General features: G+C 34.3%; 1 protein-coding gene across 1 annotated transcript in view; it reads right to left on the bottom strand.

Moving 5' to 3' along the window:
• The window catches only part of USH2A (usherin), a 998,601-nt gene that overhangs the window by 287,221 nt on the left and 683,509 nt on the right, over positions 1-27,871 (bottom strand). Inside the window, exons 40-41 of the mRNA XM_051996749.1 lie at positions 13,146-13,774; positions 3,056-3,396 (exon numbers count right to left, since the gene is read on the bottom strand). Of these exons, the coding sequence (XP_051852709.1) occupies positions 3,056-3,396; positions 13,146-13,774 (970 nt within the window). The remainder of the gene's footprint in view (positions 1-3,055; positions 3,397-13,145; positions 13,775-27,871) is intronic.

The raw sequence follows: 27,871 nt of genomic DNA, 5'->3' as shown, positions 1-27,871 counted from the left end.
CATTTTCTGTGAGTTTTCTGCATTGCAAAAGCAGTAGTGGTGATGACTTTTGTAACCAATTTTTAATCCTGAATCAATTATTTTTTTTTAACCAGTTACCATGTTGAGAGTCACAGAATCTCTTATGTAGCTCATACATGAAAAAATAAAAAAGAATTTCTTCTACTACAACCTGATAAGTAACACACAGTTTTTGCTAGGAGATCACCAATCTAATTTGGTGATCTCCTAGGGAAAACTAATTTGCATAAATCACATTTTAGCTAGCTCTAATTGTTAGGTAGTTTTTCCTAATGTGAAGCCTAAATTTGCCTTGTCATCATTCCCATTCAATGCTATTAGCTTTGCCTTTGGGGGCTAAGCACAATTTTAATCCTTTTCCACTATGACAACCAAACACCTGAAGACTGAAATCTTGCTCCCTGTCTCCCATTATGTATACAAGTCTACACCTATGTTACACATCTCCAGTTCCTTAAAATGCTCCTCTCATGGCATAAACTGAAGTTCTTTCACCATTTTGCCCTTCTCTTAATATTCTCAAGATTATCAATGACCTTCCTTAAACGTGGCAATCAAAATTGATTATAGTATACCAGTTGTATTGGAACTATAATTCTTCAGTTCTTGGACACTGAAAATACTTACACATTTAAATAGACCCATGACCTCATCATGTGGGATAATCCTTCCAATGTTGTAGGTTGCAACCTGTTGACTCTCTATCATGCCATTTTGATTTTTGACTTCCAATAAATTCCCTATAGAGTATCCATCTCTTGAGTGAAAATATCTTCACTTTCTCCTGACATCTTGAGGATGCCAGTGAAGTACTTAGGCTATCAACCAATTATGTCTCACTATTGTCACATGACCAACCTATCTTTCTTTTTACCCACACAATTCTCTGATGAGAATTGCTTTTTCTTTGGAGCACTAGATTTGTAATGTGCAAGATATTGATAGATATCTATTATCTGGATATTGATCAAGATGTCAATAGATATCAATATCTATTATCTATCTAGATATCAATATCTATTAACTAGATATCTATATAGAAATCAATATCTATCTACCTATCTGTGTAGATAACAATAGATATATATATCAATATCTATTATTTAGATATATATCTCAATCTAGAATATAGATATGTATCCAGAAATAAATATCTATTATCTATCTATTTAGATATAAATATCCATCTGTTATTTAGATATCTATGTAGATATCAATATATAGCAATAGCTATCATCTATTATTTATCTAAAAATCAATGTCTATCTATTATCTAGATATCTATAAATCAATATATAACTAGATACCAATATTTATTATTTATATTTATTATCTATATATCTATGTAGATATCAATATATATCAATGTCTATCATCTATTATCTAGCTAGAGATCACCATCTACTATCTAAATATCAATATACAAATATCTATATATCTATTATCTATTCATCTGGATATCAATATCTGTTATCTAGATAGATATCTAGATGGCAACACATATCAATATCCATCTATTGTCTATCAGTCTAGATATCAATACCTATCTATCCATTATCTATACATCAATATCAATCTATTATTTATCTATGTAGATATCAATATCTATTATCTAGATATCAATTTATATCAATATCTATCTATCAAGGTCTATTTGAATATGTGAAGATTCCACTGTCCAGAAATTATAGTTCAAGTATATTTAGTCTTAGAGCAAAACAGGAGTAGTTTGTTCTTTTCTGGGGGACTCATTTGAGGAAGGATATTAATAATCTTGAGAATATCTAGTAAATGGTGAAAAAACGTCATTATATGCTACAGAAAGAACAGTATGTGTGTGTGTTTGTGTGTGTGTAAAACAATAAATATATTTACATATTTTTGTCAATTATATTTTGATCAACTTGGTCTATTGTATAACATTCCTTATGGAAGACCATTTTTAATTTTATCTTTATTAATACTTCCATCACGAACATTTTAATGCTTCTGTATGTTATTATTATAAAAATGCTACTAAGTGGAAAAGCAGACATATATTTTGGTAATTTTTGATATTTCTAAGTCTCCATTTTCAGTAGCAATGAGTTTTTTAATGTCCTTGATTGCTTTTCCTCCTTCAGACAGCCTGTGAAGCAGTCTTTCAATGCTTTTACAATTATGATACCTACAGCATAATTTCCCTATACATTGGATCTAATCTACTGTTTTTCTCATTAGTGTCATTTCTGTTTCTTCTATAAGCACAGAAAGAATTGTACAATTAGAATATAAGTATGATAATTCCCTTTTCCTATGTAACAAAAACATTATTTTCAGATTTTTCTATATTTTCTTTCTATATTTTTTACTCTTTTTTTCTTTCATTTTTATCACTGCATGCCCTCAGAATAATTCTTTTTGTCTTTAGTTGTCATATATTTTACCCCCCAAAAGTATTTAATAATTAAAGTGCTTTCTAGTCTTTTTAAGTATCTTTCTTATGGCCATTGACTAACACTAGTTGTATTTCTCAATAAAATTATTATATTTAAATTATTATGGACTGTATATTTTCATTTATATGTTATTTTTCATTATCACCAATAACTTGTTTGGGCCTTATGGATCTCTTAGTACAGCCTAATGTAATCTTTACTGCTATATCATATTAAATTTAGAAGTCATATCCAGATCTTTTTCAGGCTAACAATTGTCTAGCTATGCTTTGCCCACTTCATAATGGCAAAATTTATTTTTCCCTAAAAATTTGACCTTGTGAAATTAATATTTAAACTAGTTTAGGTGATTAGTAAAGTTTAACAAAATATATTTTTTGAAATCAGGAATAGATATGCATAGGGTGACAAAAATAGTTGCTATATTGAGAGGAGTTAGGTATTTATAGTATTATGAAATGAACTTTACTATTCTAAGTATGCATTATCGTGCCATATCACTTTAAATGTAAGATATGAAACATCAGCAAATAAAAAAGTATTAATACTCTTTTCTTGTAGAAATAACACATTTAGATAATATTAAAATCAATTACCTCAAGTGAGGTCCATTTGGCCTACTAGGCGGCTGCCAAGAAACCCCAATATAAGACTCACTCACTGGAGTCACCGACAAAGGATTAATACCCTGGGGTAGTGTGGGTTGGGTGGTGATAAGAGTAGGCAAACTTTCTGTGCATCCTCCAAGATGTCCCCCACCTCCTGAGCAAGCCACTATGGTGACTGAATAGTTTGTAAAAGGAATGAGATTGGTCATTATTTGACTGAATATTGAAGTATTGCTGCCGCTGGGGGTGACCACAATTCTTGGGTCTGGCATGCAGACTTCATAGCTGAGTATGTCTCCATTTGGGATGAGAGGAGCAGTCCAAATAACCTGTAAACAAAAAAATGTTTAAAATTAGCATAGGCATATAAAAACGGACAATTCAATTTAACAAAATTTGTAGATATGCTTTATTGTGTCTTTTTTCCCCTTCTAAGAGTTTAACCTTCTAATTATCCATTTGCTAGAGAATCCTTACACCTCAATAGCAATGAATGGTTTTAGATCAATTAACAATACACCATGAACTAAATGAAATGCTGTTTCCTTGATCTGGTTTTCCATCTCAACATGTTCTAGGACTGTCAAATACACAGCACCTTAGTGATTCATCTCCACTGTGGCTATGTCAAAGAACACTGAGTAAACACATGGAGAAAATTCACACATCCCCATGCATCAATAGGGCAGCCACAGGATTTGATAGTTTGCTCGTTTACAACTCAATTACCTAAAGCACCAGACTCCTTTATCTCACATTGTTCCTGTGGATTGTAAATTGCAATACTATTGTTGTAGTATTCAATAAAACCCGATAAAGTTTTGAGATTTTGGAAGATGTTGAGCAATTCAGTTACTGAACTTTTCTGAGATAATATTGAGTACTTCTGGAGAAAAAAAAAAAAAAGCAAGTACTATAGGAGCCAGACCACAAGACATAATCAATTCTTAAGGGCAATGGATATACAGAGTGCACTTTTCTTATATGTAAGAATATACTTTGGATTTAGGGAGACAGTATGCAAACAAGCATGTAAAAAAGAGATACAGAGGAGAAATTGCAGATATTCTCACAGAGAAGATGTTAGGAATAGATTTTTTGCAGAAGGTGATACCTGAACGAAGCCAGGAAAGTCAGAAGCTGGAGAGGAGGGAGAAAATTCCAGGCACAGACATGTTGGAGCCATCTTGAAAAGACTTTTTTAAAGCAAATTGTTAAATTTTCAGTGTCAACATTTACACTCAGAAATGGGCAAATCCTACAAATCAAGACCACATTTATTTGTTGATAATCAAGTGAACCAGGTTCTACAAGTGCCAATTGTTCTTTGTATGTTTTGGTTTTTGGTGTTTGGTTTTTTACCTTTTGTTTTTGACCATGGTTCTTTTTTTTAAAGTATTTTATTTTTCCACACAAATGCAAAGATAGTTTTCAATATTTACTTTTGCAAAACATTGTGTTCCATTTTTTTTCTCCCTCTTCATCCCCCATCCTCCTCCCCAAGAGAGCAAGCAATCTGATGCAGGATAGACATGTGTAATTCTTCTAAGCATGTTTCAATATCCATCATGCTATACCAAAAATTCAGTTGATTATGGTTCTTTAGGTGACCTCTTTCTCTAAGACATATATATGTGTGTATATATATATATATATATATATATATATATATATATATATATATATATATATATATATACATTAGTTGGAAAAGCATTATAACTCAAACTTGAGAGAAGACATGAATAAAATTTCAAGATATTATGAAAAAAATTATACTGAAAACGAAGAGAAAAATGAACAAAAATTAATGAGATGATGTTTCCATACATTTATCCTTACTTTTTTCTCCAGAAATGATTATATGATATTATTATAATGAATATAATGATGCATTCTAATGAATCATCATTTTCTTTCCACCATAAGAAAATAGTTTAACATTGGGATTAGTGAGTCTTTTTTTTTTCCAAATTGAGTTGGTATGTTAAATATTCTCTCCTACTATTTTATTTTTCAATTGTGGACAAGAACTTTTTAAAAGAATGACTGCTGGGAATTAAAACTGACATGTATATTTTGAATATTCTCTCACTTGTAAGAGATTCTGGGTTTCACATAATAGTAATAATTCATTCTCAGCTCAATCCTCTTTTCTTTTTATATTAGATATCTGCTGAACCCACTGTTCCTCATAACTTCTAACCAGTATTTGCATGCCCCAATTTGAACTCATCCTATACTAATTTTTGTCATACTAATTATTCTAAAATACCATATTCATCATATCATTATTTTACTTAGAACTGTTCAATAACATCATGATACTTGTCAATATAAATCAGAATTTCTTAGCAAAGAAATGGTCTAATCCCAGTCTACCTTTTCAATCTCATCAAAAACTTCTTCCCATGGCCCATCATAATGAGGCTCTTCACTATTCCTTAAAAACAATCCAATTCCTTATTTTGCCTTGGTGTATGAAGATATAATCCTTGACGTGGACTTCAGAATCATTTGTACTTTTTTAATCCTGTGGTGTTTATATTGTTATTCCTGATTTTTCAAAGATTACCAAGCAAATACCACATGTGTTAGTTTTTTTTTTGAAAGAGAGAACTCAAAGGTTGTACAAATGATATTTCCCCAATTTTATACAAAATGAAGGTAATTTACAAAAAAGATTTTCCATGGTTATACAGATAATAAGCACCAGAATCCAAACTTGAAACTGAATGTGGTGACCTCTAGTCTAGCTCCACACTGCTGCTTCACATACACTACACTGCTGGGCACACAAAATACTTTACTAGAACATTTTATAGAATCACAAAACACTGTAAGTAGGGAGGGAAACCAAAACATTTAGAGAGGCGGTGTGGTGCATTGGAAAGAGTTCAAAATTGCAGGTTTAAATTCTAACTGTGACTCTGGGGAAGGTACTTCATCTTCTTACACTTTAGTTTCCTCATATAAACAAATAAATATAAAATCTAGAATTTGGGGCTTCTAAGTTTTTTTTTTTCCTTCTAAATCTATGCTCTCTCTATATAATACATGCATCTAAATAAAACTTTTTTACTTTAGATTTCTTGATATTTCTTTTAAGAGATAGTTAACTCTGAGTAACAGCTAATGTACTCTATGTCAGAGATCACAGATATATTCTTTGTTCCAACATTTTTTTCTTTTTAATATTATCATGCTGAAAAACACACATTGGTCAATTTTCAACCTAAATATACTATCACAGCACAGATAATCATAAATGGAAAGAAGTACCAATCAGATTGAATAAGATTACAAACTCCAATCTTATAAGAAAAGGGAGAAAATATCATTCAGAGAGAACAGAGCTAAAGATTTTCAATATTTTGCTTTGACCAAAATTGGAAACAATAATGAAAATTCCCTTAAGGTCAGCAGTGGCCTAGAAGCTCTTCAGAAGAAAACACCAAGTGTTTAGTAGCAGTCCTGATAGTTCTAGAAAATTTTGCCCTGTGGCTGATCTGCATGCCAATTTTTTCTTATTCAGTTTTACTAAGTTATTCTGGAAGTAAAGTTCTAGACAGGATTCTTATGAACCAGCAAGAATGTGACTAGATACAGACAATGTCAAATAAATGAAAAATGAGAAAAAATATTGGGAGGAAAAAGGAGAAGAAGAGGGAGGGAGGGAGAGAACGAGGAAGAGGAAGAGAGAGGGGAAGAGAGAGGGAGGGAGAAAGACAGGGAGGGAGGGAAAGTAGCAGGGAGGGCAGGAAGGAGGGAAGAAGGAAGGGAGAGAGAGAAAAAGATTGAGGGAGGGAGAGAGAGATACAGGGAGGGAAGGAGAGAGGGAAAAGGGGAGAGGGGGAAGGAGGAAGGAAGGTAAAGAGAAGAAGTGAGGGAGAGAGAGTAAGAGAGAAAAGGAGAGAGAGAGAGAGAGAGAGAGAGAGAGAGAGAGAGAGAGAGAGAGAGAGAGAGGAAAGAAGAAACAGACAGGAGAGAGAGAGATAAGAGGAGGGATAGAGAGAGGGAGAAGGAGAGAGAAAGAGATAGAGATAGAGAGAAACAGAGAGACAGAGAAGGGAGGGAGGGAAGAAGAGAAGAAGAGGGAAGGAAGGAGATAAAGGGAGAGAGAGTGAGGAAAGAAGAGACAACGAGGAGAGAGAGTGAGAAGGAGGGTGAGGAAGGAGAGAGAGAGGGAGAGAGAAACAGAGACACAGAGAGAGAGAGACAGAGAGAAAGAGAGAGACATAGAGAGGGGAAGAGAGGAAGGGAGGGAGAGAGAGAGAGACAGAGAGGGGGGAGAAAGGGAGAAAGAAAGGGAGGGAAGAGGGAGGAAAGGAGAGAGGGAGAGTAAAGAAGAGACAGAGAAGAGAGAGAGAGAGAGAGAGAGAGAGAGAGAGAGAGAGAGAGAGAGAAAGAAAGAGAGAGAGAAGGATAAAGACACACAGAGAGAGCAAGAGAGATCAACAGAAAGTAAGCGAGAGCGAATGAGAGAGAGGGAGAGAACAAACTTGAAGAATGAGCCAAGGTCAGGCTCAGGGGAATGATTGGGCCTTCAGTATAAGAGCTATCACAGCAACAATCCATGTGATTGATCCATGTTACACAACCTCCCCCTTCTTCATCCCGAGTCTTCTGAGAGTTCAAGCTAGACCTTGGCAGTACATGAAAGCAGGCAATATGACTCAGAAGACAGTTTGTGTTGGATACAGGAATGGCTTGTTCATTGATTCAAATCCCACTGTTGAGGTTATGAAAGGAAGCGTACTAGAGAAAGCTCTATTGAAAAAACTATTGGGAGAGATTAACTGATTGAACATAATTACTCTGGAAACTTTCAGACAGCCTTATTTTCTCCAATTCAAAAATTAAAGAAATTGGATTTATGCCATTAAAAAATTACAACTCAGAAAACAATTATTTTGTTTGTTTGTTTTAGCATGGTCAGTTGGTATATTTTAATCTAAATCTACAAATTATTTTCATAGAAATGGTGATAACTATTTAGTATGGCTTACTTTTTAACCTATATAGGGCAAGATTCTAATCTTTAGTATACAAACATATGCTAATCTTTAGCATAGCATTCAAAGCATGGTGGATAGAAATTTGGATAGGTGATTGTAGCAAATCATTTCATCTCTAGTTTTGTCAGTCATTTTCTAACAGTTAGATCTCATTTCTCTGATTCTATACACTTGGAAGATTGAGACTCTTTTATTTTTATTTTTCCTTTAAATAAGAGATCATCTTGTTAGATTTCTTTTGAAAGTTCCAAAATAAATCTGGGCTCTACTTAGTGCCTCCCACCCCCCAAAAAAAGATTCTGCTGTAGAGGAATGGCTGATGTATATTGGTAGAAATATTTCCTCATAGATAATGTCACAGGTCAAATTAAAACAAAGAAATAGAGTTCTACATGGTCCTCTTCTATGCCTGCCATAAAGTTGGAGGAGTAGTAAGAAAAAGATTAAAGATTATTAAGAAATTACAAAGTCTTTAACTAACTAAAGTACAAGTTTAATTGTTGATGCTGCAAATATAAGATCTTTGTCCATTAATCAATATATCATTAAGCAATTGGAGAAAGTGAATCACATCAACCCTGTTCTTCCACAAAACAAAACAACCCTCCCCTCCAAAAAAAAAAAAAAAAAAGGAAGTGGAATACAAACAAAAATATGGTTCCTGGATTCTTTTTACACATGCAAATAAAGGAGTTGGTTTTATCATATACACAATTATTCATTCTATATAGTAATATTTATGAAGACTGCCAAAAAAGTTTCCATAGAGTTTATACAGCAATCACTAAAGAAAATCACGGTGAATTTGATAACTAATACTTGGTTGCTTTACTATAAAGGAAGTCAGTGTTATATACTCACTGACTGTAATCAAAAGAAAAAATAACAGTACAGGTCAAGAATTTCTCCTTCCCATCCCCCTCAGCTGCCTTGAACTGATGGCAAATTATTAATGACTACTCTATGAGTCTGAGCATTTAACTAGTTCTAAATCTACTTCACTATATCATCATTTATCCTATTTCAATCCATCTCATCTAAAATTATAACTTTAGGAGTCTTTATATGTATAATAAGTCGATGGCATTTTTCTGATCTATCAGTTTGGTTATACTAGTGAAGAAAAATATGAGGTTAATCTAGCATGACCAGGCTGTTAGTGATCACTATTTTCCCATAGAAATGCTCACAAACTTTGTCTCTAATAATTAATTCAAGATTCATTGCCCTGTGGTTTGAAGGTTGTATCACAGTCTCTCTTTTTATTTTTATTTATTTGTTTTTTAGAAATTGGGGCATCTTTCCTCCTTCAAAACTCCAACATTAAAGGTCATCACCAGTAATTCAGTAATTATATGTTTCTTTCTGTACAATGGCCCTTAATCATCTCAAGGGCCTGGTGACTTAGAACCCATTGAAAGCAATGAGGTGCTTTTGTTTACTCATATATAACTAATTTGTCATCTTGTCCAGGTAGTATTTGACTGTATCCTCTTTATGTATGATGATATTAATAGTGATAATTATTATTGTACTACTACACTTATCCATCTTCTAAGTTTTTTCAAGCACTTAACATATATTATTTCATTTGATCCTCACAACAATGTCCAATTACGTATTATAACCATCATTACTTCCTTTTTACAGATGAAGAAATAGATTATGAGAGAGTGACTTTTCCAATAATTAATAAGTAATTGAAGTAGAATTATTAATTTATACAAATCTATGTCTAATATTATTGATAATTTTAGATAGTTAAAATGTTTTCAGGCTAGTAGTTTTCAAAGACTTTCAGCCTTTAAAAATAACCTAACTGTCTGAAAAACATTAACACATCAATTTAAGTAGATTTTTTTATGTGGTATTATATAAAGAAAGAGGGTAGCACTGAGAATAAAGAATAAGTCCCATTCTTTGGTAAGGACAATATCTTTTTAATAAGTGGCTTGGATTAGTTTGAAAAAAAATCCAAGTTATCAGACAGCTGAATGTTTAAAAATAGCAAGACATTTTAGAAAAAAAAAAAAGCTTAGGAGTTAAGAAATTTAGGTTCCAATTTCAGATTAATGTGAACTTCACTAATTTGCCTAGCTTCTATAGGTTCAGTCTACTTATTTGCAAAATGAAAAAGTAGCATTAGATAGTTTCTAATTTCTAATTTTTAAGATCCATGCCCAAGATCCTAAAGTCATATTATTAAATATCTTTACAAGATGCATTATAGTGCTTTCATCCAAAATCATTGGAAAAATATAGAATCATAAAACAATCCTTCTCAAATGAAATATCATTAAACTTTGTTATTTATAATTAATTTGACTATATGGGCCAATTAATATCTTCCATCTTTTTAGTGTTAAGCAATCTCTCTCCTATCAATAAAATAGAAAGCCCATAATGTCAATCCTTGGTTCTTCATTAGTTGAAGTTTTGCTGTGTTCCTTTTCCTAATTTCTGGGTAGAGAACATAGAAAATAAAACCATAACAGGAGAATTCTTGGAAGTCCTTGGAGGTGACCTCATACGCATAGCCCTGATGATTAATATGGCAATAGTTAGCAAGCACAGAACTAGCAAAACCAATGCTTTAGTAAGAAGAAGTAATCATTTTTTTTTCAGGTTGGCATTTAAGTTTCTGGAAATATTCAAACCTTATCTTCAGCGAATACATCTTTCTTAAACAGACATAGGGAATTCAGTCTGAGTTTTAAGTTTATGGCTTTATTAGAGCTATAGGTATTAGCTAGAATACTTGAACATGGTAATGATGATTCAAGTTTCAAAATCTCTCCATCAGATAGAGGAGATAGATGAGCACATGGCAGTCATAGAACACAGAAGCTTCGATTATTGTAGTTGCATTTTGGCACACTGTATCTCAGGGTATCCATTGTATCTTAGAAGGAAATCACCTAAGGCTGGAGATAAGAATAGGTACTTTTGGTTCAAATGGGAAAAGATATCCTTTCCAATGTTTTGACTAAAAATACAAAAGATATTGTACTGTTTCATTAAGGACTAGTTTCTCTTCTGTCCTCCACCTTCTCAACTTGACATTCATATCCTTTTTAATATCTTTAAGCTGTCTTTCTCAAAGCTTATAGATCAGCCACTATTTCTCCATTTGACTACTATGTCACATTTTCTGAAAAACTTCAGTGCATCTTTAATATTCTACTGTTTATAATTTGATAATGTGAAAGCCTTATGTTATTAAACAACTGCTTTAAAATACCTAACCACATTCTGGATGAGATTAAATATTCTTGCTGACTCTGCCTCTTGATAGCTTTTGATTTTCCTGCAATAATTTGAACACTAATAAAAGTTAGATTTTTTAAGCCATTGCTAGTGCACAGTTTCTACATATTTCTGGCACCAAGTCATATATACTTTCAGATTCCTAACCTGGGGTTATCATTGCCCCAGGGGACTAATGGGAACGCCTAGAATTTATGTTGGAACTTTAAAAATGATCCATATTTTGCCCTCTCTGTCTCCCTCATCTAGTACAACCTTTTCCATTTCAGGTTGACAGGTTGTAAGTGTGATTTTGTTACTGGATGAAGTAAAAAGTAGGAAGGGGCAATCAAAGGAAATGGGAAAAGACAATAAGTCTGACAAATTGTCTTTGCCTACCTTTGATCCTCATGCAGCTATGCTGAGCCAGATAGATCCATGCATGAATGGCTATCATTCAACTAAAAATGAAAATTATTTGTCCATTTTCAGACTTTCCTTGAGAAACAATGCCTAGTTGCTCAAATTTAAAAAAAGAGGGAATCCCGGGAATGTTCGTTCTGAAGCTTTGCCATTCTGAAGGTGGAAGATTTGCTACATAGAGATTAACAAAAATTTTAGTAGCCACATAGCAAATTTTTGTTAATCCCTCCAAGGAAGAAAAAATATTCCAAAATGATTAACCACTTCAAGGTTAATTTTCCTTTAAATGGAAAACAATTCCAAAAATTACCTATACATTTTTAGGAGATTAAATCTTTTAATATACTAAGGAATTTTAAAGAATAATTGATCATGACAAATGTATATAATAAACATTTTCATGATAATCTTTAAATTAATTCTTTTAAAATATAGAAACATGATAAAATTCTATAGGTTTTTCATGTTTCTAATACTAAAAATGCATGGTTCAGTCTCTCTCACATTGAAGCTAATTAATGAAAAAGGGGGGAGGGAAGCATAGTTTTTATAGTTTAAATTCATTTCTTCTAACTCTATATTTTTGAACATCTTTTATGGTTTCCCTAATGAGGAGGCATGGGGCAGAAGGAAGGGCATCAACACAATAGAAACCCAAATAATAATTTTAACAGATGAACTTTGCTTTTATGCAAATGGCCTTTGTTTTGTGCTCTGGTGAGCAAGCTACTGAAGCTACTGTACCAATGCTTTTGGCATTAGTACAAGACTGAATCCATGGAAGCATGTGTGTATTTACACAAAAGAGGCTTCTAAGCTACAAAACTCCCTCCTGTTTGGTTACACTAATTTCCCTTGAATGAAGTTTGTATGCAAGCCAAAACAATGGTAGTTATCTTGTCCTCTAGAGCTCATTCCCAGATGAATGTTGTGAATAATTGAAGACTTCCTAGATAGACCTGTAATATGCTATTTTTACTTCATTTGCCAATCATTTTGCTCTTTTGATCATTTTTTAAATAGAATATTGGTAACTTGGACCTTCTGTTAGCATACTAATCCAGTCCTTACTATTTTCCCAACTCTTCTCATTTTTTGATCTATTTAATTCTGACGTGGTGGTTAAGCTAAGCATCCCATTGTGACATTCAAAGCATTTCAGGTGTGTGAGGAAAATGGAAGCATCTCAACAATATAATTAAGGGGATACAGGAACAGATGAAAAACTGACGCTGAATTCAAAATGGTTTGGGCCACTGGCCAGAATGTTACCTTCTTCAGCTAATGCCTAAGGCAGTAGAGATGCTAGTTTTGCCAGTAGATGGCTCTGTTCCACACAGAGTCAATCAAAGGTAAGTCTGCAAAGGGGGAAAATGCAACAATTCTCATACCTTGGCCATATCTGGTCCTAAGACCAGCACTTCAGGTGGCTGTACCCCAGCAGGTCGTGATGGTCTCGTGGTAACTTCTACCCAAGCACTGCTGTTTGTGCCTCCATTCAATGTGCTCATTAATATTCGGTACTCATATCTTGTCCATGGGCTAAGAGTAGCAGATTGATCAATAAACTTCATGGAATGATTCCCTGGGAGTGTCACCAGTGTGGCTACTTGTTCCATTCTCTTGGACCTTCTCTCAATAGTGAAATTCTCCACTAGACCATTGGGGTAAAGGGGAGGTTTCCAAGAAATAAGTACCGATGTTGGTGTATCAGAATACAGTTCTGGGTCTGGGATACCTTCTGGAGCATCTGGAAGAGTCCATACAGCCCGGGTCTCAGGTGAAAGGGAACATCCTTTTGAAGTACATCCTTCTACCTGAAAATAGTAGGTAGTATTGGGGCGTAAGTGAAGCACCGTGCTGTTAGAGACCTTTCCTGGAAGCACTGAATGAAGATGGCCATTTTTGTAAATGTTATAATGGATGATAATACCATTGGGTCTTGAAGGATGCTGCCACTTGAGAGTCATTGTTCTTGACTTCACATCCAAAAGAAATGGAGGGTCGATAGGTCCCGGTTCTGTAAAGGAGAAAGAAATGTAAGTGATCTAGACAAGCTTAAGACTTTTTTTCTTTTCCTCCAGTAGGATAAAAAACATTTAGCAACCTTTAAAATATATTTTTCTCTAGAAAGTAAATTGAAATTTGTTTTGAGACCAAAATCTATCAGAGGTAATTTTAGAAAACACTCTCTGATGTCATGAAACTATCCTTTAGGACATTATTACACAGGAACGGAAATGTGTACGAAGCCCATTTAGAATTGAAGTTCTAGCTTTTGTTGACATTTTTCTAGAGCACTAGTGACTAATTATAACCAATAACATTGTCATAACCAACCTGCATATTTTACAGCCCAGTAAAGTCTTTCTGCATCTCTCATTATATATTCCATATTTTACCTCATTCTGTTTATCATTCTAATCCATGTTTTGCAATTTATCTACTCCCTGTTAATATTATAGGTGATTTTTTACTGTGACTGTGACAGAAGCTGCCGATTTAGCTCTTTCACCTACTGATAAATAAACAATGCACAGAGCTGACCTTTAGGTTAACAGGTTTTATGCTTGCTCCACTCAGCACTCTAACTGATTCAATTATCATAAAGGTTCAGGAGGCTCCATGAATACTGAAAAAGGCCCACCATATGCCTGCATAGGTACTGTGGAACAGCAAATACTCTGCAGCCCTCCAGAGAAATTCCTTAATTGTAAATAATTTCACCATGCGACACAATCAAGTCACCTTGAATGCAAACCCCTCAGCCTGCGGAGGCAAAGTGTTATTTAAGCTTTACTGGGCTGCGTTAAATTCTGCAATTTGAAGGGCTGTTAAGTTTTTCAATTGAAATTTCATTTAAAATGCAGGTGCTTTTTATTATATTGAGGCTTTACTGCTCTCTAGGTACAAGCAAGAACATGGTGCAATAACACAAATCTGGCTCAATCACTGATCAGTAACAGCTGTAATTCCAGAACATTTAGCATTCTTATAAACCACGTCCTGAAATCTATAAATTGCTACAACAGATCAAGAAAATACTATATCCCCCTTTTCTGCCCACAGCAATTTTGACATTTATGAGATTTTTCTGTGAACATTAGATTTTATTGAAAATCTTTATTTAAAAAAAAGATATACTTGGATTTAGTAATTGTTTAAAACAGCTTTGATTCTTTTTTTTTCCTTTTTTTGACTTTTTTTTGGTCTTTGGTTTCCAATATCTAGAGTTTCAATCTTAAAATGCAATCATAAATGCCTAAATTCTGTGACTGCATTATGTGGTGGGGGTATCTTAGCACCAGCAGAATTGTACAAAGTGGTAACTATAGCACATGTGTCCATTGGTCACTGAAGTGGTAATTGTCATTCAGGCCTTCTTTTTTAGAGAAATACTTCTTTAAGGCACTAGCCCTGGAAACAAGACATTTTTGGCCGTTTGGGAAGTACAGTCTATTTGAGGAAATAAAAATACAATGGCCCTAATGTGGATGAAGGTCATAGGATTATAGACAGGGGCTACAGAATTCCTATTCACTTTCCCTCCATTTTACATAGGATAATAATGAGGTTCAGAGATAGGTCTAAGCTTGAGTTCTCATCTTTTGCTTAATTTCTTTTGAGAAAATTCCTAGTTTCTATGACATTTTTCTTTTCTTTTTCTTTTGTTATCTGGTTGAGAGCAATTATTTCATTACAGTGGTAATTTTTTTCTTCAAACCTATTATTTATATTAGAATGTTTTCATGTACTATCAGTTAAAACTCCTGAAAGGTATAATTATTTTTTTTTGCAAAAATCAAAATCCTCTGAGATTTTAGATTGGCAAAATCAAAGAGAAGAAAAAGAAGAAGGAGGAAGAAATGAAGGAAGAAAAGCAGGCAGGAAGAGAGGAAAGAAGGAAGGAAGGAAGGAAATAAAGGGAAGAGAAAGAAGGAAGAGAAAGAGAAAGAAAGGATAGTAAAAGATCTGTATTTTCTAATAAGTGTTATATCAGTGTTTTGACAGATTATTCCTTGTCTATGAGTTATCAAACAATGAGTTTTGTTCAGGGAAAAGAATCAGCAATCAGGTAGTTTGTTCTCCCTTATGGTACAGGGAAGCCTTTTATTTCTTTTGAATAAGATACTAGCATTATTAGGGAAGCATCCACAATAACAAAATGAACTTGCACTTCATACCCATATAAAGTACAATCTTTCCTTTAAAATGATCTCTTATCTAAGGAAGAGATGCTCATTTTCAATTTTGCAATTCACCTTCCCTTCCAAACCATCTTATATTTTATTAGCTTCCCTGCCTAGCTGAATGTTCATTCTCCTCTTGTTGCAGTCCTTAAACTCATGCAGTTCAGAAGGAAATCTCTGAGTGGTGTCCTAATTAGCCCCTCTGGATAAGAAAGTGTTAAAGACTGGCTTCCCAACCTTATTTCAATTTACTGGTTTTTTAAATGACAAGCCGAATCATCTAATTCTATATATACAAATCAACTAGCATGCTACTGCATGGTTGAAAGGGTCACCACAATTATGTAAAACATGAGTAATAACTATAATTGGGGTAGTTTGCTAATACAATAAAAAGCTCTGAACATGAGAAAAGTTATGCTCACAGCAGTAGCTATCACTTTCTAAAGTAAGAATTCATGGATGAAATGACATGAAAGAGATGGTTATAAAATTTTAATGGAATGATAAAAGGCAAAAGTCAGCCTCTCAGCTGAATTCTTAAAATCCCTATATATCACAATCAGCTCCTTAACTGTAAAATCAATGTGGAGTATAACATGTTGTCAATGCGGATGTCACTGGAGGGAGGGCCGGGAAGTCTGACAGCTACACAGCTCAGCTGGCCAATGAAGAAAATAAACCATAAAGCTCTTTCCTTGGGTGTAATTGTTTAGAGAACTAACTCCTAGAGAAGGGAACATGGGCATCCTTTCTGTTAAGACCATGGATTCATATTTCAGGCCGTTTCATTACAGCATTAATAATGGAGAGTAGTTTCATTTTGGCAAATGAAATTATCTTTTATGGGAGACGATTTTGCTCATATGCTTTGAAAGTTCAGTCCCAACTGAAAAATGAAGGCAGGAGATTGTGATTAATCTTTTCTAATCACATATCTAGAACTGAAAGGTTTGTGTTTGTTTACTTTTTAGTAGAATTAGGAAACCTTTATTCCTAGAGAGGTGGATATGTTTGTGTAAACAGTGTTGGGAGGCTGACAGCCTGAGTGCGAAATTCTCAGTGGCTGAATGGATCTTCTGGCTTTGCCTTCTGTTCAGAGACATTGTAGAACATTTAATTTTCCTGAAACAACTTTGAACCATTCCAAGTCCCCCAACTGACCTCTTCATTAAACTGAAATGCTGTCCCCACTGGATTTATATTCACTCTACTCATTAATAATGAAATCTACTCCCAAAGCCACCCAAAGTAATCCTCTTTACCACCCCCTCCCAGACTCAAGTTCTTCACTCTTCAACTTCTCCATTCACCCCCAATATCCTAGTCAGGACACCCAGGGATCATCTTTCCTGCTTCTTATTTTCAATGATTCACAGATTCTCATTGATTCTTCTTTGACTATGTTCACCAGATTCTCAAACTTCCTCAGTATTTCTAGTGCTACCAACCTAAGTACTTACTAGGTTGCCTCCAGTCTTCCCCATAATTTATCCTGCATACTAACAGACTAATCTTATAACATTATATTCACAATCACTCCCTTGCTGGAAAACATAGTGGACAAAGTTCTGATTACTTGTGTTCAGGGTTTAGCACTTTTGTTGACTGGATGAATAGCCTTAGACAGGACATTCAGCATCTCTCAGTCTTCATTTTATTATTAAATTGCAAGGAACCTTTATATCTCTATCAGAATTGAGTATACATGGTAGGCACTTAATACATGTTGAATGTGTTTATTCTGTCACAAGATGTACAAGCAAGCCACCATATAATTGTATCCTGTAATTTGATAGTTAACATACCATTTACTCATTCATAAGAGTCTAATTAATGTTGTAGCAGAAAGAGAAAATGAATTATTTTTTTTCCTAATAGGTTTATGGATTCCCTGTGAACCTTAGGTACATCTACAGAATAAAAGGCTGCTGATAATAGAGGGATTGGGACTTAACAGTCTTTAAGTAGGTAAACCAATATTGTTCAGATGGTGGTGAATTGCCTCTCTCAAATTTCACTAAGAATAAGGCCAAAGGGAATTTTAGCAAGACACATTTAAGTTAGCTGTCTGTCATTAAGAATTTCCTGACTAAGGTTCTGATAAAGGCCTCATTTCCAAAATATATAGAGAATTGATTCTAATTTATAAGAAATCAAGCCATTCTCTAATTGATAAATGATCAAAGCATATGAACAGATAATTTTCATATGAAGTAATTGAAACTTTCTAGCCATATGAAAAGGTCCTCCAAATCATTATTGATCAGAGAAATGCAAATTAAGACAACTCTGAGATACCACTATACACCTCTCAGATTGGCCAGGATGACAGGAAAAAATAATGAATGTTGGAGGGGATATGGGAAAACTGGGACACCGATACATTGTTGGTGGAATTGTGAATACATCCAGCCATTCTGGAGAGCAATTTGGAACTATGCTCAAAAACTTATCAAACTGTGCGTATTCTTTGATCCAGCAGTGCTACTACTGGGCTTATATCCCAAAGAGATCTTAAAGAAGGGAAAGGGACCTGTGTATGCAAAAATGTTTGTGGCAGTCCTCTTTGTAGTGGATAGAAACTGGAAAATGAATGGATGCCCATCAATTGGAGAATGGCTGGGTAAATTGTGGTATATGAATGTTATGGAATATTATTGTTCTGTAAGGAATGACCAACAGGATGATTTTAGAAAGGCCTGAAGAGACTAATATGAACTGATGCTGAGTGTAATTAGCAGAAGGAGATCATTATATACTTCAACAACGATACTATATGATGATCAATTCTGATGGACGTGGCTCTCTTCAACAATGAGAGGATCCAAATAAGTTCCAATTGTTCAGTAATGAACAGAACCAGCTACACCCAGCAAAAGAACTATGGGAAATGAGTGTGGACCACAACATAGCATTTCCACTCTTTCTGTTATTATCCTCTTGCATTTTTATTTTCCTTCTCAGATTATTTTTACCTTATTTCTAAATCCGATTTTTCTTGAGTAGCAAGATAACTGTATAAATATGTATGTATATATATATATTGCATTTAACATATACTTTAACATATCTAACATGTATTGGTCTACCTGCCATCTAGGGGAGGGGGTGGGGGGAAAGAGAGGAAAAGTTGGAAAGGAAGGTTTTGCAAGAGTGAATGCTGAAAAATTATGCATGCATGTGTCTTGTAAATAAAAAGCTATAATAAAAAATAGAGATAAAAATATCTATGTACAGATAAAAAATAATTTCCTGACTATAAGGATAGCAATATATGTATGAATGTATGTATATATATATATATGGATATATATATATATATATGGATATATATATATATCATCAAAAAAAGTTATTTCAAAATTTTCAGATAACTATAGATTGGATTAAGAATGATTCAATTATAGAGAGATTCAATTCAAATAACCTATAATTAAAATCTCAGAGGATATTTAGTCCACTCCTAACTCTTTCTACCCTGATATCTTTTGGAAGAGTTATACTTAAACTAGTCCTGATATAGTAAATATTATTTTAAATGACTTACAAAGTAGAAGACCAAAAAACCCCACATTCCCCAAAACTCATTCAAATCCTCATTATTAACACATCATTGATATATGAGATTTCATTGTTTATAGTATATTAGAGAAGGGATAATTAATTGCTTGAGGCTTAACATAAGTGACTTGCTCATGGTGACAGAAGTAAGGGAAAAAAACAGAGAAAGGATTTAAATTCAGGTCTTCTTGATTACATACTCAGTTCTCTACAACAGGGAAAGCTAAGCAGCATAATGTATAGAATTCTGGGACTGGGTCAGGAATATCCAAGTTCAAGTTTAATTTCAGAAACTCAGCAGCTGTGTGATACTGGGCAAATCAAATAACTCTGCTTCAGTTTCCTCTTCTGTAAAAGATCGGGGGGGGGGGGAATGGCTAAGTAGTATAAAATCTTTGCCAAGAAAATCCCAAATTGGGGTCAGGAATAGTTGGACTGAAATGGCTGAATGACATCTGCCCATGGGATATGATATATAAATACAAACATATTATATCAACATGTAGGTATAACATATACATGTACACACATATATATATATAATGTGTATGCATGTATATTCATTAATAAACAATTTGTACATATATGCATGTGATGTCAACATGAACATTTGGCAGGGGTCCCCAAACTTTTTAAATAGGGGGCCGGTTCACTGTCCCTCAGACTGTTGGAGGGCCGGACTATAGTAAAAACAAAAACTTTGTTTTGTGGGCCTTTAAATAAAGAAACTTCATAGCCCTGGATGAGGGGGAAAAACGTCCTCAGCTGCTGCATCTGGCCCACAGGCCATAGTTTGAGGACCCCTGGTAGACACATGGTGCCTGACACACTAATGAATGCTTGTTGACTGTCTATACTACACCTGTATAACTAACTTAATTCTCTCTACTGTAGATATGTCTTGTAATATCTACTTGTAAAAATCTACTTTATGATTTGCAACTCATTATCACCATTCATAAAATGGAGTTACAAGGATCTTCAAACAATTAATAAAGTGTTGTGATTATTTTCTTATATACTATAGAAGATGATAGATTATGACAAAATGAACTATTATGGATTGTGAGCAAGTGAGTGGCAATCTATTTAATGCATTTGGATATAACAGAAAACATGTCTTACACATAATAAATAGCATTAGATAAAGAAAATCGGAATGGCCAACATTAGGCTACTCTTATTATAGCTGCCAATGAATTTTCCTAAGTCACCATAACCTGATTGAAGTCTGTGCTCTGATTCACTGCCACTTACTAGTATGTAACCATCTTTAGTTGCTAACAGAACCCAAAACAGTTGTTGTGGCCTTTAAGAATTTTTGACTGTTCAAATTTGAAAGCCTAAGGTGCAAAGTTATTAAATAATTATTATATTATTAATGATAATCATATAATTTTAATATATCACACGTATTATGCATTATGTAAATTGTTTTGCATATATAATTACAGATATTTATATTAATATGTTAAATAATTGCACAGTTATCAGTGGATGATCAGGAAATAGGTTTTCCCCATACTTTTTGAGCTAAAATACTTCCAGAAGAATATTACATTGTCCAGAGTTCCATTATATTCATTTAATAAATTATTTGAGAAAAAGAGAGGTTATTAATAGTTATGAATTTAATACCTAAAACCATATTTTCTATTGAGGCCATTGGTAAAAGCAATTGCATGTAACTTCATGTTTATTTTCTGACTAATACAACTTTACTACATTCATTGGTTTACAAGATAACCAAATGCTTTTTAATCCTCACAAAATTACATTGATGTAATAATAGCAAGGTTGTTTTAAAAATTGAAAGAAACCTTTGTCCTTTCAGGGTGACTAGAAAAACATTTTTTCCTAGGAAACACATTATATGTAGTAATAATAGGCAGATATCTTATTTGTGTTTTAAAATCAGCTTTCTTCATTTATCTCTTCTAATCATGAATCTACAAAGGAAATCTCAATGTGCAATCTAGATGCCTGCTTCATTGTTTAATGCATTAAACTTGTCAGTATGCTAGGGAGATAATCTTTAGAGCAATTGCAAGGAAAGGTCTTTAGAATGGAGAGAAGGAGAATAAATCTCATAGTACTACTGAGGCGGTTCATGTTTCTTCATTAAAGATAATGAAACCCATTGATATAACTATACTCCACCCTGATTTTGGGATGTTCTCATTTTTTTCCCTCTTCAAGAAAACTAATATGTTAGGGATGCAGGTTGGAATATTAAATTCTAAACTACACTAATGACAAAATGTTTAATGCCATATATGCTGGGTAATTTAAATTAATTTATCAGAAAGTTTACACATTTTAAAGTACATAAATACATTATGTTAAGCCACTTTTAAAAGAATCAATCAAAATGACTTTTCCCAGGATAATATTATCCTTATGGAATTAATAAGTATCTGCAATATTTATGACATATTTTTCTGTCAATCTAAACATTTCCTCTTGTTCTCCATTACTTCCATCATACCACATACATGGAGGAGAAAAAAAAAGAAATGATTATGTTTTTCCTTTAATATACACTTATCCATTCTACTTTGAAACTGCACATAATTTTTGGAAGGTAGAAGCATGACTTAGAGTAGAGCTTCTCAAGATGTGGTAAAAAGATCCCTGGAGGTCTCTGCGACCCTTTCAGGGTAGTCCATCAAGTCAAATTATTTCCATAATAATGCAAGATAATATTTACTTATTAAAATATTCCTCCCTGTCACACATATATCTGAGACCAGGTTTTCTTCACCTAAAACATATCATCACATATTGAATGCAAAAATAGATAAGATAATTTGACTATCTTTTATTAAGTCAAACATTACATATACACATATATGTGCATATATATATGCATGTAAATGTGTATTACTCTTACTACTTTTTAGCTTTGCAAAATACAGCTAATTTTCATAAGATGTTAATTATGTTAACATGATATTTATCACTATCATTAAATGAATAAATATTATAAAATGTTAGTGGTTTTAATTTTTAAATTATCAATTAAAATATGGGCAAATATCAAAAGATATAACCCACATAAACAAAAGCTCTTTGTAAACCTCAGTAGTTTTTAAAAGAATTTAAAGCATCCCTGAGACCAAAATTTTGAGAACTACTGTATAAAGGAAAGACCATTGGACTTAGGGCCAAGATATCTTAGTTTACATTCTGGCTTTTACATATACCAATTAGTCATTTCATCTTGGGCAAGACTCTCAACCTCTTTGGGTTTCAATTTCTTTATCTATGAAATGAACATAATGATAGTTTTACTGTCTCCCTAAGAGAACATTTATTATTTTATGAAGTTAGGACAGCTTATTTTTGTCCTGTGCAGTTTTTATTAGTGATATCTTGAAATAGATTACCCAGAGCCTATCTGTATGTATGTATGTGCATGTATATGTATGTGTGTATATCTTTAAATAAAGCTCTGAGGGAAAAACATATTTTTAAGAAGTCCATAGTGGACTTCCGGTTAAGATGGCGGAGAGGAGGCTCACAGTTGCATAAGCTCCGCGCTTTCTCTCACTATCCACTTCATTACAAGCCTCTGAATCAATGCTTGACTGAAAAAAACCCACAAATAGTTACCAAGAGAAGCCATCCTTGAGATCCGCCAAGAAAGGTCTGTCTTTACTGGAGGGCTGGGGCGGTTTTAGATCGGGCGCAGGCGGCGGGCAGCGGCAGTGAGGGCACAGGAGCAGACTGGAGAGGGGGTGGAGAGTGATCGTAGCCGTTTCTGCGGGGAGAGCTTCGCTACAGGTTTGGATACTTTCCTCCGGCAGCAAGTCAACAGCCCAGCAGAGAAGCTAAAAACGCCGGGGCTGAAGAATACAACCCCAAACAGCTGGAGTCTCTCAGGACCTGGCCGCCCCCTCCTTCCCCCCCCTCAGTGACTCAGCACGCTCTGGGATCTCAGAGCGCAGGCGCAGCACAGTCCTGCTAGTGCCTCACTGCTGCCCCCACAGTCTGTAGAGGAAGCTCGATAACACACCCAGCCCCCCCCCCAAAGAAAGACTCCAGTTTTTTCTGTTTTTCTTTGGTAGTTTGTCCTGATTAATAGACAGAATGAGCAAGAAGCTGAAGAGGACTTTAACCCTTGACAGCTTCTACACAGATAGAGAGCAGACTCTAAATCCTGAGGAGACTAAAAACAGGCAGTCCCCAGGTGATTCCCCAAAGGAGGAGATTGTCTGTTCCTCAGCACAGATGAACCTCATAGAAGTGATTAAAAAGGCTCTCACAAGGGAGCTAGAAGAAAAATGGGGAAAGCAGAGTGAGGCTTGGGAAAAGGAGAGGGAGGCTTGGCAAAAGAGCCTGGAGAAAGTTAAAGAGAGAGTGGATAAAGAAGTAAAATCCTTGAAAAATAGGATTAGTGAACTGGAAACAGAAAACAGCTCTCTAAAGAACAAAATTGGCGAAATGGAAAAAAATTCCACAGAACAAAAGAACTCAATGGGACAATTAGAGAAAGATTTTAAAAAAGTGAGTGAAGAGAATACTTCACTGAAAATCAGAATTGAACAAGTGGAATTGAATGACTCGAGGAGACAAGAAGAATCAGTCAAGCAAATCCAAAAAAATCAAACAATGGAGAAAAATGTGAAATACCTTCTGGGGAAGACAACAGACCTGGAAAACAGATCCAGGAGAGACAATCTGAGAATCATTGGACTCCCAGAAAAACATGATGAAAAAAAGAGCCTGGACACTGTCTTCCAGGAAATTATCAAAGAGAACTGCCCAGAAGTCATAGGAACAGAGGAAAAAATAAACATTGAAAGGATTCATCGATCACCCACTGAAAGGGATCCTAAAATCAAAACACCAAGGAATATAGTGGCCAAATGCCAGAACCCTCAGATGAAAGAAAAAATATTGCAAGCGGCTAGAAAAACCCAATTCAAGTATCAAGGAGCCACAATAAGGATCACCCAGGATCTGGCAGCATCCACATTAAAAGATCGAAGGGCCTGGAATATGATATTCCGAAAGGCTAAGGAACTTGGTATGCAACCAAAAATAACTTACCCAGCGAGAATGAGCATCTTTTTCCAGGGAAGAAGATGGACATTCAACGAAGTAAGCGAATTTCATCTATTTCTGATGAAAAAGCCAGAACTTAACAAAAAGTTTGATCTACAAATATAGAACTCAAGAGAAATCTAAAAAGGTAAAGATTAATCTTGGGAACTATATTTTGACTATATAGATGTATAAAGAATACATGTATACCTTGTTCTAGAAATTGATGTGGAAAGGACATTGTACCAGAAAAAGGGTAAAGTGGGGGTAGTACATCTCATGAAGAGGCAAGGAAACCTATTATATCTGAGAGAAAGAATGGAGGGGGATGAATATAGTGGGTATCTTACTGCCTTCAGAATTGGCTGTAAGTGAAAAATCTTAAGACATATTCAATCTATGGTGAAACTTCTCCCATCTCATTGAAAAGTGAGAAGGGAAAAGTGGAAAGGGAAGGAATAAGCTAAGCGGAAGGGAATACGGGAACTGGGAGGGAAAGGGGTAAGATAGGGGGAGGAACTCTAAGGCGGGGGGAGGGACACTAAAAAGGGAGGGCTGTGAGAAGCAAGGGGTGCTCACAAGCTTAATACTTGGAAGGGGGGGAAAGGGGAAAGAAGGGAGGAAAGCATAAACCGGGGTTAACAAGATGGCAAGTAATACAGAATTGGTCATTCTAACCATAAACGTGAACGGGGTAAACTCCCCCATAAAGAGGAAGCGGTTAGCAGAATGGATTAAAAGCCAGAATCCTACAATATGTTGTTTACAGGAAACACACCTGAAGCGGGGAGATACATGCAGGTTAAAGGTAAAAGGTTGGAGCAAAATCTACTATGCTTCAGGTGAAGTCAAAAAAGCAGGGGTAGCCATCCTGATCTCAGATCAAGCTAAAGCAAAAATTGACCTAATTAAAAGAGATAAGGAAGGGCACTATATCTTGCTAAAGGGTAGCATGGATAATGAAGCACTATCTATATTAAACATATATGCACCAAGTGGGGTAGCATCTAAATTCTTAAAAGAGAAACTAAGAGAGCTGCAAGAAGAAATAGACAGTAAAACTATAATAGTGGGAGATCTTAACCTTGCACTCTCAGAATTAGATAAATCAAACCAAAAAATAAGTAAGAAAGAAGTCAAAGAGGTAAATAGAATACTAGAAAAGTTAGATATGATAGATCTCTGGAGAAAATGTAATGGAGACAGAAAGGAATACACTTTCTTTTCAGCAGTTCATGGAACCTATACAAAAATTGACCATATATTAGGACATAAAAACCTCAAACTCAAATGTAGTAAGGCAGAAATAGTAAATGCATCCTTTTCAGACCACGATGCAATGAAAATTACATTCAACAAAAAAGCAGGGGGAAGTAGACCAAAAAATAATTGGAAACTAAATAATCTCATACTAAAGAATGATTGGGTGAAACAGCAAATCATAGACATAATTAATAACTTCACCCAAGAAAACGATAATAATGAGACATCATACCAAAATGTATGGGATGCAGCCAAAGCGGTAATAAGGGGAAATTTCATATCTCTAGAGGCCTATTTGTATAAAATAGAGAAAGAGAAGGTCAATGAATTGGGTTTGCAATTAAAAATGCTAGAAAAGGAACAAATTAAAAACCCCCAGTCAAACACTAAACTTGAAATTCTAAAAGTAAAAGGTGAGATCAATAAAATTGAAAGTAAAAAAACTATTGAATTGATTAATAAAACTAAGAGTTGGTTCTATGAAAAAACCAACAAAATAGACAAACCCTTAGTAAATCTGATTAAAAAAAGGAAAGAGGAAAATCAAATTGTTAGTCTTAAAAATGAAAAGGGAGAACTCACCACTAACGAAGAGGAAATTAGAGCAATAATTAGGAGTTACTTTGCCCAACTTTATGCCAATAAATTCGACAACTCAAATGAAATAGAAAAATACCTCCAAAAATACAGCTTGCCCAAACTAACAGAGGAAGAAGTAAATATCCTAAACAGTCCCATCTCAGAAAAAGAAATAGAACAAACTATCAATCAACTCCCTAAGAAAAAATCCCCAGGACCAGATGGATTTACATGTGAATTCTACCAAACATTTAAAGAACAATTAACTCCAATGTTATATAAACTATTTGAAAAAATAGGGATTGAAGGAGTCCTACCAAACTCCTTTTATGACACAGATATGGTACTGATACCTAAACCAGGTAGGCTGAAAACAGAGAAAGAAAATTATAGACCAATCTCCCTAATGAATATTGATGCTAAAATCTTAAATAAAATATTAGCAAAAAGATTACAGAAAATTGTCACCAGGATAATACACTATGACCAAGTAGGATTTATACCAGGAATGCAGGGCTGGTTCAATATTAGGAAAACTATTAGCATAATTGACTATATCAATAACCAAACAAACAAAAACCACATGATCATCTCAATAGATGCAGAAAAAGCATTTGATAAAATCCAACATCCATTCCTAATAAAAACACTTGAGAGCATAGGAATAAATGGACTTTTCCTTAAAATAGTCAGGAGCATATATTTAAAACCATCAGTAAGCATCATATGCAATGGGGAAAAACTGGAACCTTTCCCAGTAAGATCTGGAGTGAAGCAAGGTTGTCCACTATCACCATTATTATTTAATATCGTATTAGAAACACTAGCCTCAGCAATAAGAGTCGAGAAAGATATAAAAGGAATTAGAGTAGGCAATGAGGAAACCAAACTATCACTCTTTGCAGATGATATGATGGTATACCTAGAGAACCCCAGAGATTCTACCAAAAAGCTATTGGAAATAATTCATAATTTTAGCAAAGTAGCTGGCTACAAAATAAATCCCCATAAATCCTCAGCATTTTTATACATCACCAACAAAACCCAACAGCAAGAGATACAAAGAGAAATTCCATTCAGAATAACTGTTGATACCATAAAATATTTGGGAATCTATCTACCAAAGGAAAGTCAGGAATTATATGAGCAAAATTATAAAAAAGTCTCCACACAAATAAAGTCAGACTTAAATAATTGGAAAAATATTAAGTGCTCTTGGATCGGCCGAGCGAACATAATAAAGATGACAATACTCCCTAAACTAATCTATTTATTTAGTGCTATACCAATCAGACTTCCAAGAAAATATTTTATTGATCTAGAAAAAATAACAACAAAATTCATATGGAACAATAAAAAGTCGAGAATCTCAAGGGAATTAATGAAAAAAAAATCAAATGAAGGTGGCCTAGCTGTACCTGATCTAAAATTATATTATAAAGCAGCAGTCACCAAAACCATTTGGTATTGGC

Source organism: Antechinus flavipes, chromosome 4, assembly GCF_016432865.1.
Source record: "Antechinus flavipes isolate AdamAnt ecotype Samford, QLD, Australia chromosome 4, AdamAnt_v2, whole genome shotgun sequence".
NCBI lineage: Eukaryota > Metazoa > Chordata > Mammalia > Dasyuromorphia > Dasyuridae > Antechinus > Antechinus flavipes.
This window is presented reverse-complemented; position numbering and strand designations above follow the sequence as displayed.